Raw genomic sequence first — 14,950 nt, 5'->3', positions numbered from 1 at the left:
AAATGTTGTCAAGAAAAAGGCACAGATGTGAATTAATGTAAGCCTGTTGGTGTTTTGTAAAAGTCGTGTTCGATACGAAGAGTTGTTTAGAGTCTCTTGCTAAATGTAAAATAGTCGGGGGCTTGGGAACTTAAGTAACTTTGGTGTGGGAAAGCAACCTGTCAAAGGGTGGAGGAGACCCGTCTATCAGATCTGAGGACCGTATACTTGTTTTCATGCGCCCACGCCCCCTCCAAAAGGACCGTTCAAGCGCAGCTGTCACAACATTGGGAGTGGGGCATTGCCGGTGCATCGAATCCTAGGGATTCTCTGGCAACGGAACAGGGTCGCGAAGGAGACGATAAACAAGGGCAGGGACTCGAGAACTCTGGCAAGAGGTTCCCTGGGGCCGCTCGATGGGTCTAACCTCTTGAGTTTGTGTCGAACATCTGTTCCGGCAGTCATGTATCCACATACAGAGGAGATACTGTGACGACTCTGGTGGTGATCTTGAGCAGGGGAGGGGCGACCTGCATGTCTGCGTTTGTTCTGGGGGGAGTGCAAGAAACTAAAATGCGCATCTTTCGCATTGTGGGCGTGGGTGCGAGTGAGATCCACGAGTGTGTGGTGTGGTGTGGTATGGGTGTGTGTCTGTGTCTGTGTGTGCATGTGTGTTGGAAGGCTTGGCCATGCGCCAGGATGATCGTGGATCGCCCCGTGGTCAAACGGTCGATAGATTGGTATCTCCAGGCACCTAAAATACAGAGTGGTCGAAGGCGGTCTCGCCATGAACCTCCATCCCTGCTGTCTCGACATGGCTTTCGTGGGGTCTCATTTGCCGGCGTCGATGGAATCGAAGACAATTGCATGTTCCCTCGTGTTCTCTCCCCTGGCGCTTCAACGACCGTGCCCTTTCCGCTCAAAAATACTTCCCCTCTCATCTCAATGGATCGTGCATTAAGTTCGCCGAACAAGGCGGTAGTGTTTGTGCGCCGCAACCTTAGCCCCTACTGACGCAGAAGTCATTTTCCGGCGCCGGGACTCCCACGCGCCCGGCCGAGATAGGGCGTCTTTCTAAAAACTCGGCCAAGCGTGCTATGCACCATCCCTGGCGCCGCATTGCATCGATTCCCGGACCACCGTTTCCCTATTTGGTATCATAACCGCTCTTAGTTCTCAACTCTCGTTCCATCCTGGTTTCGTCTCTGCGGTTGACCTGCGTGTAAAAGTTGCAGATGCTTCCAACCGCTTACCCCAGAGCTTGCGTAGCCAGCTTCCATCAATATTGATCAGTAGCCATCAAGTACTTTGAATATGTATAAATTGACAACGCTCATCGACGATATGGAATTGTTAGATAGTGAAACCTCCAGAAAATTTGGTGACTGGTCCGTAAAGTTATGACTCTCCGCAACTTGCTGGTACTGCTGGTCGCTCATTAACTACCTCAATAGTCAACATTCATTCCTCCGATCCCTTCGTTCATACTCGGGGTCGTTTCAAATCACGCCGAGCACGCTTGATCCAATCAATAGGTGGTTTATCACCGTTCTTCAAGTCCGATGAGAAGTCCTTCGATGAATCCAGGCTTTGTTAGTTATAGCGGTTAAAACTCAAGTAATGCAATTTCTTTGTTATGATCAACCATAGATTTTTCATGGTTTGCCAGGAAGCACAATTGGCAGCGCAATAATGGCGTGCCGGCACTGGCATTGGTGCGATTGGCGTCTGGGTGGTAGCCACGTTTCCAGTGACCTTTTCGTTTTCACCTGTCTGTCTGTGTCGTCACTGGTAAGCAGGCTAATTTGGATGATCGTCGTTTTAGCGGGCGCCTCCCCTTCCTCGCTTACACTGGCGGGATTGCTTGGCGTAGGGTTCAGGAGGTGGGTGTGTACTTGCTAGCAATCGACCAAGCTCTTCATGACGAAGAGGGACAAGGGGACGAAGCCAAGCGTTCAGTGCCCTGCCCTTACCCTGCCCTGCCTGTTGGCATCTCCAAGCAGTTGGTTCAAAGCAACAACCAAGAATCCCGGCTCGCGAGTCATGATCATCGGGGTTGGCGCTTGTAAGCACGACAGTAGCATCCAGATCCCTGATCACAGAACAGGTCTTCGCAGGTGTTTCGTCTGGATACCAGGAACTCGACCCTGCCGCTTCGAGGAACATTCGTCTAGGTTGTGGGCGGCCTAATGCTTTCTCAAGTGGTGAGTACATAATACTTGGCTTGGCAAATGCTGTTGAGACAAAATAAGACTAAATGTCCAAGACCGCGTGTCAAACCTTAAGCGACAACACGTGCCTAAGTCCCTTTCATTGCTTTTTAACAATCAAGTAATAGCGACACTGCTGCAAGCCACGACTGGGTCGAGTCAGAACTGTATGATGAAGCTTTGTCAATTCACTCACAGCTGTGCTACATATCCTCCTACCCTCAGCATCATAGGACAGCCTTACGATAGACCCTGGCAGTCCTTTCAGCTAGTTCGATTAATGATTTATCGGCATCTTCCCCCGGCATCTGTAGCTGATTATGGCTTCCAGATACTGTTAGATGGCTGCAGCGCAGATCCAATATCAGGGTAATTCACCTACCACCAAGATATAGCATTGGTATTTCTTGGGTTCCATCGACGTCATGGCCGGGTTTTGTATTGAGGGATCTTCAGTACTATCCGTATCTCGAACACTCACAGCAACAATACTTGTAATTAATGCGACGGCAGTTGTAAGACAGAGTCGGCCTGGCCGTCGGTGGTTTGTGGGATGGTCAGTGATCAGCGGGGCATTCTATGCCAGCTGTGGTTTCTTCGTGTATGAAGATTGCAAAGTGCACGGAATTTCAAGTGGGGTCCGAAGTCATAAATGCCGCCGAAAGTTGTCGTCTGCGAATGGTTCGTGGCTACCATTGAGGCGGTGACCAGATGATTGAGACAGACACAGGCCGTGATACTTGCATAGCGCTCCCATATTGCGAAAACGCATGATACAGCACGACTTGAGATAGTCAAGTTCGTGAAGACGGGCTGGCCGGACTTAGAATTCGGGTTGTATACTAACAAAGCACGTCCACAGTTAGCGTTGTCTTGTGTCAAACATCACCATGTATCAACTCACCGGTTTGGCTTGTTTGAAGAAAAGCTGCAGGCATACTGTCGACCATTCCCATTCTTGCCCAGCAAGACCTGAAAGTAGCTCCGAGGGCGCATTCGGCATTTGTTTTGTGAGTCTAAAAGTCATCACTTGATGGCGAGTAGTAATAACAAATTGGCGCATTGGTTTCACATCAAGACGCACAGGACACCCCAATTACGTATGTACCGAAATTAGCTGGGTACCAGCCGACCGGCAAGCACAGCGGGATGATGATACTGGTGGGATCTGGGCGAAGAATAGAGTTGGTGATTGGTGAGTGACGGCCATTTAAGTTCACCAGGATCATTTCCAGAACTTCTTGGTGGGAGAACAAGGTTTGGTTTGAGGACAATCCGTCGATCGGTACTTTGTCCATCCAGTTTCCTGCAGAAAATGTTGGGTTATTGATTGGAAAAGGCGGGAATATGGAGATTTGAGTTGTAGACTGTTTGAATGGTGAGCCAAAAATAGGTAAACAAGGCAGATGGGTACGTCAGCTGACCAGCTCCTTCTTTCTGTTCTGTCGCCTGGCTTGTAGTGTAGGTCGCAGCTGTAGCACATTGCGATCATCGAGTTGTGGAAGGTGCAAGGTGGACAGACAGCATTGAATCATGGGAATGCATGAGGGAGATCTTTCCCATCAACACCAACACCTCAGCTAAAAGGAGATTCGTGCAGAAATGCCGCTCGCCTGTGGAGGCAGGCACTGACCATTCGACATGCCATATCTCGCCTACCCTTTTGGGACACGCCATGTCTCGCCCGAACATTAAGCGACCTCACGCCCTGAAACACCTAGCCTCAAGCCCCTACTCGTGTCTGCCACAGCTATAGTCACCTGTAGTAAGTTAGGTGCAGCGATCTGTTTTAGGACGGACATTAACGATGGACCCCTCCAATTCAAGTTGACGCGAGAATGGATGAGATTTGAATAGCGTTTATGTTATCAACAAGGCCTTGCGGTATTGACAACGATCGTGCACCCACTGGCACTTGCTCTATCGGACAAGTTGACCGCTACAAGCTTGGGAGACGGCACGATGTTGACACGGACCTCAAAACAGCCTCGCAGATTCAATCTCCAGCGATGCCGCCTGAGCCTCTTCGCAGATTCAGGTCACGTTCGCTCGATATCAGGCACTTCCTTGTCATGACAGCCGCCTCTTCCGCTTTACCACGTCGGACATAATACGCCTTCCAGCCACTATCGAGATCGTTGCGAGCACCACCTCGCCATTCCGATCATAGCCATAACATACAACAAACTTCTATAATAGATCCGGACGCAACTAAGTATCGTATCGCAGGCGCATCTACGAACACCCATGAACTCGTTTGCATCAACAACCCTGACGGATATCTCCGAGTTGTCATTGGCCAGTGCCTCCAAACGATCAGCCAGGCTTCTCATTCGGGAAAAGAATACCCAAGCACTAACCGTCCCACGAGGATTTTCCAGTGATCTTCAGAATCGGCGGCGATCAGCAGGGGTTACCCTTGCCTTGTCATCCCAAGACGCCGGCCACGCGAGATGGATTTATACTCGATTTAGGCGTCGCACGCCCAGACACGCCCCCTTCGTTCTGCCTCCACTCGTCATGATGGTCTGATTGCAATCTCTTGCGTATGTATCCGCTAAACCTGCGGAGGGTGAAAAGTTCCACGCTTGGTGCTTGCTAGACCTGACCTAGCCTGCCCAAAGAGACGCGCGCGCGTTATTGGGGTTGAGGCTTATTCACCGGACGACTACTGTACGGTAAAGTCATTACAGGGCTAACTGCCACCAACTTTGACGCTTTGCTTCAAAGGCTTCTGGCTGGGCTTCTGGCTTGTGAAATGGCCGCGCTAGCACGACTGCCGAGGTTGACAAGTACCTAGCCAACGGACCAACGACGCCAGACCCTTTCAATTCATGGCAACTATCATTACATACAACTCATCATGGCAGACATTCGTCTCTTGGACTATTGTTTGCATGCATCATTGAGTCAGCATAAGTACTGCACGCACAGAACTACGCCTCTTGTCTGCATCCTCCGCTTCAGCACCATCATTGCCAGGCTTCATCCACTTTACTAACTCCATTATGGCGAAAAGAATTCTGGTTTGAGGATAGATTCATTTCCTAGCAACGGCTTCTTCCGTTCCAGAGTTTTGTCCTTCCTCCAAGCCTCCAAACCCAATACAGTTTATTCTCTCACCATTACTTTTCTATCCCCGGCCCGAGGGTCTGGCGTCCCTAAACTTGGCGACCGTTATCACTCCCCACACGACGATGAGATTGCCTCTTTAGGCAACTCTGGCCCGTGTCAGGGAAACTTGATCGACTTCATCCCATGTTATAAAGCGTAACATAAGCCTTTCTTGACAAGGGTCTCCATGACCGGAACATCCCGCCATCACCGTTCACCCTGTCCTGCCTCAAATCAGTTCATTGCCTAAGGATCGTCGGGACGTCAGACCCTTAACCCAGCTTTGCCGACTCAAGATCTCATGGAATGGCCCTGTATCGTACGGGGGGCGCTGCGATATGCCCTCATGAAGAACATGTTAAGCAGGGTTCGTACTGCCAACATCAGAAATTAAACAGACAAGGACACTGCATTAGTCTCTTCTAATCCCTTGTTTGAGATTGGTTTCCTCGAACCGGTCCTAGTTGTTGCCCCTACTGACAGTCCCTAAATGCTCAAACTCGGGCCGTTGAGCTTACCACAGCATCACTAGTCGGCATGCGACATTCTGTGATCCCCTTTGCAGCAGGATCAGGATCAGGGGGTGCCCCATAAGCGTTTTGGGGGGGAAGCACTCGTCCCTCACGTCATATTCTACGATGAGAACTTTACCACAAACATGACAAGTAATGGCTTCGGATTAATATCTTTAGCTTTTGATAACAGAACACATTCTTGTCTCCTGAGCGGCAAGATTACCTGTCGAGGAATGGACAGTATGAATCTAATGCCGGGAACCCAAAGATTTGTTATGACAATTGAGATCAATAATTATGGAGAGTCTTGACGGATCTCCGAGCTTATATCCTCATTCTGAAGTGGGATGTGTGCTGGCGTGCTGGTACTGCCCAGAACCTCTGGCGATGATTGTGAGGACCTTCATGCGTCAATCTTCGTTACCTTGAGCCTGACGGCTAAACAGGATGACGGCCCGGGGTTGTCAGAGGGTAAAGATCGCGTGGGGATGTGTGTATGATCCTGACGCCAACCTTTTCATGAAACGCCCTGGATGCACACTGGATCATCCGTACGCAAAGGGAATGTCTCACTGGGCCTTGAGATGATCTCTTGGTTACTGTTACGGCGGAGACACGTTGATCTTGATGGGTCAACAGACAGGGCAGCTCAGAAGGGAGGTAGGGGGCGATCGGGGATGGAGCAGAACATCCAAATATCCAGCACTATCATATTTCTGATACTTGCTGACATCCACTGACTTGAATGGGACGTGGCTAGAGCCAACACACTTGTCAGACCTTTGACGATGACTGGCACGACCTGTAATCGTACCCTTTGTTTACAGCAACAGCCACTCAACGGTCTGGACATAACCGCATACCTGCGAATTACCTGCGTCTCGTCACTATAAGCTGTAGGGGTAGCTTCAGCTTCCCTTGTTTCTAAGCGCCTCGTGGGTACTGCTCTGTAACCCTGCTAGGACGAAACCCACCAGTGACTTGGGGCCTGGCGTTTTGAATTCCTGCATATTACCTATGTAGCATCGGCCAATGTGTTCGGGGATTTGGTTACTCAAAGTATCCAAACGATATTTGTTTGAAATTACACATTACCAGGCCCTGGTGCAAGCCCTGGACACTCTGCACTGAACGGATATCGGACCTGTGTCCCGAAAGGCTGTTCCAACAACCTGACTGATGACTGGATTTTTACCGTGTACTGTTCCAACTGAGTAGGGGAGAGGTGATTAACCTTTGATTGCCACGGTCCGTTAGCGGGTATCTTCCGGCACCGTTGAGCGAGTCTCCCTTGCTTTGTTGCTGGGAATTTCCCATGTGGCTTCCCTTCCCACGCAGTCTAGGGATTGTAAGTCAGAGACATTTACACACAAAAACATGGCTTTGAGACAAAACAATCTCGAGCAAGTGATAAAGGCTTGTTGCTGGTTAGCCAGCCACCTCATGGCAGGGCGTGGCAAAATCATGTGGAGTGCGATCAAGAAGGCAGCTCCCAGAGGAATGTATATGATGATGATGGAGCGGGTGTACTTCTTGATGCAGTACTGTACATGCTTAGCGCCTACTGCTATTCATAGCCGTCGATCATCACATTCACGTCGTCTCGAATGCATTCCATAGGTACGATCGAATTCGTACAAAAGCACCAAAAGAGAAAACAAGCCACAAGGTTTCATCACAACTGGCAACCGTTGGAGGATCCTTATGCTCGAGTCAACAAAGGACCACCGAATATGTTTGCTTTTGTCGGTAGAGTTGCTTCCTGACGTTAGGTAATTGTTCTCATATCCGATCGCTGATCCTCATCGTATGACCATTCCGCATTGCTTTTTGCTGGTCCATGATCCATCATTGTCAGCAAGGAGTGCAGATACAGAAATACATATCGAGCTAACGAGACGAAAAAGGGAAAGCGCAAAACAAAAAGAAAGACGCACAATGTGCTGCGGGTGAAACGGTGCAGTCCGCATAGCACTCTAGCGAATGCAAGATATTGCTTTTTGCCGCGGCTTGGGAGTCGTCTGTGCAATTGTGTGGTACACGGCACGCATGGACCCCCCTACATACAACGTTTATGTGTGTGATTGTTTCCGCTGATGGGTCGGGCCTTGTGCCCTACCGATCGATAGTCCAGCTCTTATGCGTGGCAATGCCCCCTCAGCGACCTGCATGTCTCAGACATCACATGGACCTGTGAGGGAGAATGGAAGGGCGGGGGTGACCTGAACCAAACCGTTGGCTAGTATACAGTACTAGTTGCGATGATTATTCCCCTTGAGACTCTTGGTGTAGATCTCAAATGATGTGTAAGTTTTGAGAAATGCTACATAGTACTGCATGTACCGTATTATAACCCCCAGCTGCCACATATACCTACGCTAATGCAGCTTGCAACGAGCGAATGCGAGGTTGCAGCTAGGCAAGGAATAGGAGTCAAGGCTTTTAGTCTGGCAAACTGCAACGGTGCTGAGTCAAGACCCATCATTGACTTCACTCTGAATCATCGATGCGTGCGGCCAGAAACAAACACTCCGATCAGTCAATATTTCACGTTCCTCCATAGTTTCACCTAGACTCAGGTCTTGTTTGCTGCGAGCTAGGGCCAGAAACACGAGGGCTATATCAGGCGTCCAGTTCGTGAACTAGCATAATTCTTTTAACTCTATCTATGTCGGCTGCAACAATCCCCAGCAATGTTGATGAAACGTTCATAGCAAATAGTCTCGGTCTTGGCTCATCGCTTAACTACCAAGAGTTTGACCAGCCAACCATACCCCAGGCTCTGGACCATTCATTCTGTTCTGCTAATAATTCGCGATCTGCCTCGTGGGCTATCTCTCGTCGCATCGGCATTCCTGTTGTCGGTGGACAGGGCGAACGCGCGCTCCAGGGGAGTTATCCGTTGCATGTTTGCATATCTTTCCAGAGTGTAGTTACTGTAAGCGGCTTCATCAGTACTGTCATCAGAGCATGTAGATCCATCTGAGAGACCAGGGGTTGGGGGCCTTCTCCCGTCATTGTCTAGGGACTCCACGATTGTGTTTCTGTCCGTGTCCCAAAGGGTCGCTTCTGAAGTTTCGAAGTTTCCTGATGGGACGGACGACCGTGAAGGAGTTTCGCCAAGGGTTTCAGAACGGAGCGGAGAAACTTCCAGATCTCTGAAAGGAACAGTAAGACGCCCAATTCGACCACGAGCGGCAACTGGTACCGTCGGCGTTAGAACGCGATCAGTGCTAGAGTGTCCAAGGAGCAGTGGCTCCTGTTCTAAATTTTCCTCAACGTCCTTCTTCAGACATTGTCTCCGTGGATGAGAGCCACATTTGCGACATTGTTTGCTACCGAATGCGAGAGGAATGTCCACAGCTGCGTTTCGACGACGGTCGATCTCCTCTGATATCGGTGTCGTGGGTATTGGTCCGGTGAACCATCTTAAGTTCCATGGGCCTGGATTGTCGGCTCGGCGCTCATCGACACATGGCCAGCAAAGGCACACAGCATACTCTTCTCCGAAGACTTGCTCGTAAATCTGAGATGTATCATCGAGGAAGACCGTTTCTGGTCCGTGGATACCAGGGGGGCTTGGAATGTTGAGCACGAGTCCTCCGAATGTCTCGTTACAAAACCAACGGTACTCTCTGGGCGCAAGTATGTGGGTTCTCCATACAAGATCGACGTCAAGATGCGTGACGCCCGAACAACCCGACATGCCAAGTTCCAGTTGCTCGATTGGCCCTCGGAACTGCGCTAGAGTCATGAGTCTCCTGTAGCGTTTGACAGCAGCTCTCAACCCCCATTCGTTGTCTAGAGGAGACGTGTACATCCGATGCCAGGAGAACTCGAGGACTTGCTCTGCCAAGTCGAGCTGGCGTTGGGCAGCTGAGTGGAAGTTGTAAGCGAAGTTCCATTCGCCATTTAGAGTTGTGATTTTATGTGACAATCGCTTGCTGTCGAATAGGCGAGTCACTGCTTGCGTGGTAGTATCGTTTACGTCTTCTCGGTTAAAGACATAGTCAATTGAACTATCCATGAAAGTACGAACATCCTCGTGATTATACACTCGGTTGATCTTGTTCATGCAATCCCACGAGGGACAAAACTCTCCGGACTCGTCATTCTGTAGGGCCCTCGACTACAGTAGAGTCAGATGTTGAGCTATCAACAGCACAGTCGATGGCACTTACCAAGGCATCGGAATTCCACCCAGAGAACTCGACCTCAGTCTTGTCGGTAAATCGTTTCCACTGGACTGGGTCTTGAAGAAACGCATGCCATACGAGAAGAACATCCAGTGGAGGGATATGGGTATTGAGATCGACAAGGCCGGAAAGCGCGGCCTCGAACCACTGTGTCAGTCGACGAATGCCAGCGTTGATGTAGCAGGTCCAAGCTGCGCCCTCATCAATTGCATGTTTATCTGTCCAGGCATCAATCTTTGATCTGATGGCGACAAAGTGCTCCAGGAGATGGCAATGAAGGAGCACGTCGCTCTCTCTGACCGACACCTGGATAAGGTTCGAAATCAGCAGCCTGTCTAGCGCAGCGAAAGGTGAAGGCCGAGGCGACGTCAATCGCCCGATGGCATCTTGTAGTATGTTCCTAAGAGGTTCAGTACATACACGACGTTACAGGGTATTCCGCTCAGCTTACTTCAGAGTCACGGCAAACGCGGAATCAAGCAACAGACAGCTGGGAGCCATTTGTGAGTCAGTGTATTGCCGGGTTATAGGGAAAAGATGATAGCACTGTGCTTGTGACGAAAATAGACATGCTAAGGGCAAAAGAAGAAACGTAACTCGTCAGTATAATGTGCAGGAGCAGAGCTGCGATGGTTTATGGTGGTTGAGTTCGACAAAGAAAGATAGATGGTTTTTCTGACTGCTCAAGTAACTACGGTTCTCTGAAGAGAGTAGATGATCTACGGAGAGGTTCGGTACAAATAACACGGTCTACTAAGCAAGAAGGCTCTTATATCTCGGGTTCTTGAGACTCGGCCGTATCCTAAAGCCATAGTGGACATTTTCGGTCGTTGCGTACCATACATGAGGTTCCAGTGGCGAGGCAGACTATCAGATATCCTGACTGGCGGTTGCTGGGCAGCTGGGCCATCGTTCTCCCCGTGGACCGAAGGTAAAGATAGAAGCTTTCGCATGAACGAGAAGGCTTTTCGCATTCGATTAGGCGGCCAGTTTGAAGAGATAGAAAGAGTTCACATGGTTTATGTTCAAGGCGTAGAAGTAGAAATTATCCAATGGCGGCCTCGCAGCTCCTTTTCCTTCCACTATTCACGGGGGTGTCGACAAATGCATTGAATGAAGAGTGAATTAACATTTATGGCTGTTTTGATCACAAGACCAGACTTCCAGTAGTCATTTGAGATCTCATAGAGAGGCAAAAAAGGAGGCAGACAGTGGAGTGCAACGTTGTACGATGCAGTAGATGGCTAAAGGCTAAAGGTATGCTCTTTCACTCGGCTATTCCGATGCAACTACTATCATTCCGAAGAAAGCGATGCGTTTTCCGATTGAATTGGCCTACACTCTTGTATATGTGTGAATCTGGTCTGATTCATGGAAAGTAATACTTGGGGCTCGGGTGAAATGGAAGCTCAGTGTTACGTCTGATGTAGAAAAGGGGCTCGCCGAAGGTAAGATTCACGACAGACAATGATACTCAGCAACAGTGCGCGTATTCCAGCCAATCTCAATTAATAATAATAAGTAATTGAGTTTGCAGGCATGGGCTAGATATTACGAGGCTGGCCTAATTCGCCTCTGTAGACTTTGGCGACAAGCACCGTAGCCGACCATGGCTCTTGTTGACAGGCACTGTCTGGCTGACGAGTCGGGACTAAAGGGGGCAATTATCTTGACAGATTTGGCTTATGCATATTGTGTACTTGTAGCAAACTGATATGGTCGACAACTACTCTGCACTGGTCAAATAACCTTGAACTCAAGCTTTACGACAGTGAAATGCAAGCATGACGACAAGTGCTGACTTGAAGGGTATGCCAATGACCTACTAAGCTATCAAGGTACTACATACACCTCTATGAGTTAATAATTGACGACTAAAAGGCGTGAATACAAAAGAAGGGGGCAAAAAAGAGATAACAAAGGCAAAAAACATACAACACCGGGGATTCGCTGGTCGTCACCGACCCAACTACTAATCCGGCGCTTCGAAGCTTGACTATGGGAGAGCGGACGGGATCCCGTATTCTCTTCGAGCTTTGGTCGTATGTGCTGTAATGAGATGTTGTTGTGGGTTATATAGCCTACCGGTTGAGACATGTTGGTGAGGTCTCAGAGCCTTGTCGCTCCTTGCCAAAAGGAGACACCAACACCAACACAACACCGCAGCCTTGTTGTGTTGAACGCCAATCATAAATCAAACAAAAGAGACAGAGACTAGATATAAGGAGTTTTTATATTTCTGGTGTAATTGATGGCGAATGTTTGAAGGGGTTTTGGTTGACAAGTGCTTAGTATGCATGAGTTGACCTAGCCCTCAGATGCCCCTTCACGATAGACTAATTACAGACGCTCAAGATATAGGTTAAAGTTTCTATTTGAGCTGGTAGTTAATCAATGAACTATGGGTTGTAATATGAGTTGGAACTGGCTACCGTCGTTTGCTTGTACACTCGCATGACTTGCGATGACACGGTGAACTAGACAGTAGACGCACACATACATATATATGTGTAAGTCACACTTAATTCGAGCCTTAGAGACTCTAACATGTATCACTTCACTTTTTGGAGACCCTGAAGCTGGTTGTATTGCCTGAACTTGCTGTATCTAGCATGCAAGTGAAGGTTAGGGGTCACTCCTGACGTTGAGTGATGAACATTCACATCTTTAGTACCGTAGCTCATTGTGAGTATTAATCTAGATACAATAGAGTGTTTTGTGTTCCTGAAACACATTTATAGAATATTGGATGTGATGGCCTGCAGTTATCACGACCTCTTGGAGCACAAGTTATTTCGTTGTCCCCGAATCACATCCAAAGTATACGTCAAATCTGCCTACGGAGTTTGTACGGAGTTTATTTTATCTTACGAACTTCCAAAGACGATCGAGGACATTATGCAGCTCTCCAAATAGCCTGATATGAAGACAGTAAAGTATGAGAAGTTCTACTGTACCGAGTTCTCGCTCGAATGTCTGATGGGCTCTGCCTATCTATGCCAGCCACCTCTCATGTTCAATGCTACATGGTCTGATATCGAAGCAACTAAGCATTGTAAACTGCACGGCGTTCTGTATTGGTCACAACGATGAATGGCATACATGTGAAAAGCACATGTTGATCAATCACTGCAAATCTTGAGACAATTGGTTGGATGTCCAAGTTCAGATCACCACATGCCATGGCCTTGGTAGTCATGCAAGCATACAAAAATGTCGCAGTTATCAGCTCTGATGCTGCGGTGGCTTCACCTTCATCTGACACCTTCCTATAAGAGTCGATATTGTAAATTGCCTCATTTCACGTTATCATCTGAGACCTAAACTGCAAACTAAAATTACAAAAAATGCAACAATAAAGACCTTGGACCGCATCGAACCGAGGACTCCCAGACATGATGTGATGTGTTCTGTCTTCGTAAACAGGGCAAGTTGTGTCGAGGATGATGCAGCCTCTTCCAGAGGCGGTTGTTTCTGACTCGTGCATGAAGCTGGATGTAGCATGTGTGACGTCTCGAGGATGGCTACATATAAGATAAGGCGCCCGTTGCCTTTTTCCATCATTGGTCAGACCCCAATTTCTCAGTCTCACCTGCGTCTGACATCTCCCAACGCGGCTCTGCACTGATATATGGCCCCCTCATTCCTTGCATAAAGACCACCCACCTTATCCTCTGAAGGGTGATGAACCTGCACCTTGCTCATGATATTCGGGGCGAGGCAGAAATGGACCCGATGAGGCGCCCGCATCATCTTCAGCCGCACCCTCGTGGCTTTTTTTATCTGCGCAAACTTGCAGTTTCCCAGAGCCCGATTTGAGGAACATCGTCTATGAAAGATAGCAATTGGACTCGTCATTGTTACACAATTACACCAACTTGTCACGCATCGAGGTTGAAATGGCATAAGCGAACTGTTCATACACGCGTCGGGCCGTTGCATCAAGAGCAAGTTGTGCAACAAAGCTTTGTGTGTGATGCAACATCTTCCCCTCGGTGAGATTCATGCCACAGGAATGGATGGGTGAAACATGCCATGTGCATAACATCAGCACCATCTCCGGTCGCAGAGCCGCAACCAGCGAACCATAAAGAGGCAGAGGGTTTCACTACTTGCTTTCACTACTTGCTCACACCCACAACTGATTTACCTTGTTGAGCTCATGATTGCCAGCGATTATCTACTGTCATCATAAGGTTCTGGTAGAAGATGGCTGATATACACCCATTCGATATGGTGCTCTGACCAACGTCGCATACCTGCTACAAGGTTTCATTACTGTCCAGGACTTTCTTGTTTTCCTACACACTGGATGAACTCATGCTGTCGCATTAATGCTTCAAAAAAGCAGTGAATGCTGATCAATGACAGCTCATACCAATATACAAATATCTGCCGTGGGATGTCCCGACCGGGACAAGTTCATGTGTTGCAATATCAAAAGATCCACGCAGGAGTTGGGGCATTATATGCAATCCTACGCCCTACATGTGCTAAGGGTTACGCTGTAAGTCATTTCATGCGGGCGCCTTGTTGCCTGAGACACATGTTTCGAGGGCCTCGCATTCTACTGAATTATTACTTGTTACCCTAGATCTCTTGTGTTTTAGCTGGCCTCAACTTAGTACATATGCACTCATTCTGAATTGATAGATAACTAGGAGGCCTCAATTGGACTGGACATCTCTTTGAATGAGGCGTTCACATGATTTAACCCCCAATCTTTCACCGTCATCTGCTGTCTATCTTACCGCCCAAATTAAGAATTAAGCGCGCTTGGCCGGGTGAATACCACTGAGACATGTCGTCGCCTTATTATTCGACGGGGATCTCTTTTACGAAGAATCAGACTACAGCTCTTAGACATGACTATCCACACGCCAAACTGCTTATTACCGCCTTAGTATTTGCAAGTCGGAATAGCGAGTCATTTAGT

At 48.6% G+C, this 14,950-nt stretch overlaps 3 protein-coding genes and 1 non-coding gene across 4 annotated transcripts; all 4 read right to left on the bottom strand.

Annotated features, from left to right (window-relative positions):
• Positions 1-1,572: 1,572 nt before the first annotated feature.
• Positions 1,573-2,497, bottom strand: FGSG_13571 (uncharacterized protein; the record flags this gene model as incomplete). The annotated part of the gene is made up of 3 exons (XM_011330031.1): positions 1,573-1,748; positions 1,830-2,213; positions 2,434-2,497. The coding sequence occupies 3 exons, from the start codon at positions 2,495-2,497 to the stop codon at positions 1,573-1,575; spliced, it is 624 nt and encodes a 207-aa protein (XP_011328333.1).
• A 7,430-nt stretch (positions 2,498-9,927) lies between these two features.
• On the bottom strand, positions 9,928-10,515 carry FGSG_09411 (uncharacterized protein; the record flags this gene model as incomplete). Its single annotated transcript, XM_011330030.1, has 2 exons — positions 9,928-10,414; positions 10,466-10,515. 2 exons carry the CDS (start codon positions 10,513-10,515, stop codon positions 9,928-9,930), a joined length of 537 nt encoding a protein of 178 aa, XP_011328332.1.
• Positions 10,516-11,942: 1,427 nt separating this feature from the next.
• FGSG_20062 lies at positions 11,943-12,058 on the bottom strand. Its single transcript, XR_893045.1, has one exon. It is a non-coding gene; the product is annotated as a 5S ribosomal RNA (ribosomal RNA).
• A 1,002-nt stretch (positions 12,059-13,060) lies between these two features.
• Positions 13,061-13,719, bottom strand: FGSG_13572 (uncharacterized protein; the record flags this gene model as incomplete). The annotated part of the gene is made up of 3 exons (XM_011330029.1): positions 13,061-13,283; positions 13,395-13,538; positions 13,607-13,719. 3 exons carry the CDS (start codon positions 13,717-13,719, stop codon positions 13,061-13,063), a joined length of 480 nt encoding a protein of 159 aa, XP_011328331.1.
• Between the last annotated feature and the right edge of the window lie 1,231 nt (positions 13,720-14,950).

Source organism: Fusarium graminearum, chromosome 4 (genome assembly GCF_000240135.3).
Source record: "Fusarium graminearum PH-1 chromosome 4, whole genome shotgun sequence".
NCBI classification, from domain to species: Eukaryota; Fungi; Ascomycota; class Sordariomycetes; order Hypocreales; family Nectriaceae; genus Fusarium; species Fusarium graminearum.
Note: the sequence above shows the minus strand (reverse complement) of the source record. Positions and strands in the feature narration are given on the sequence as shown.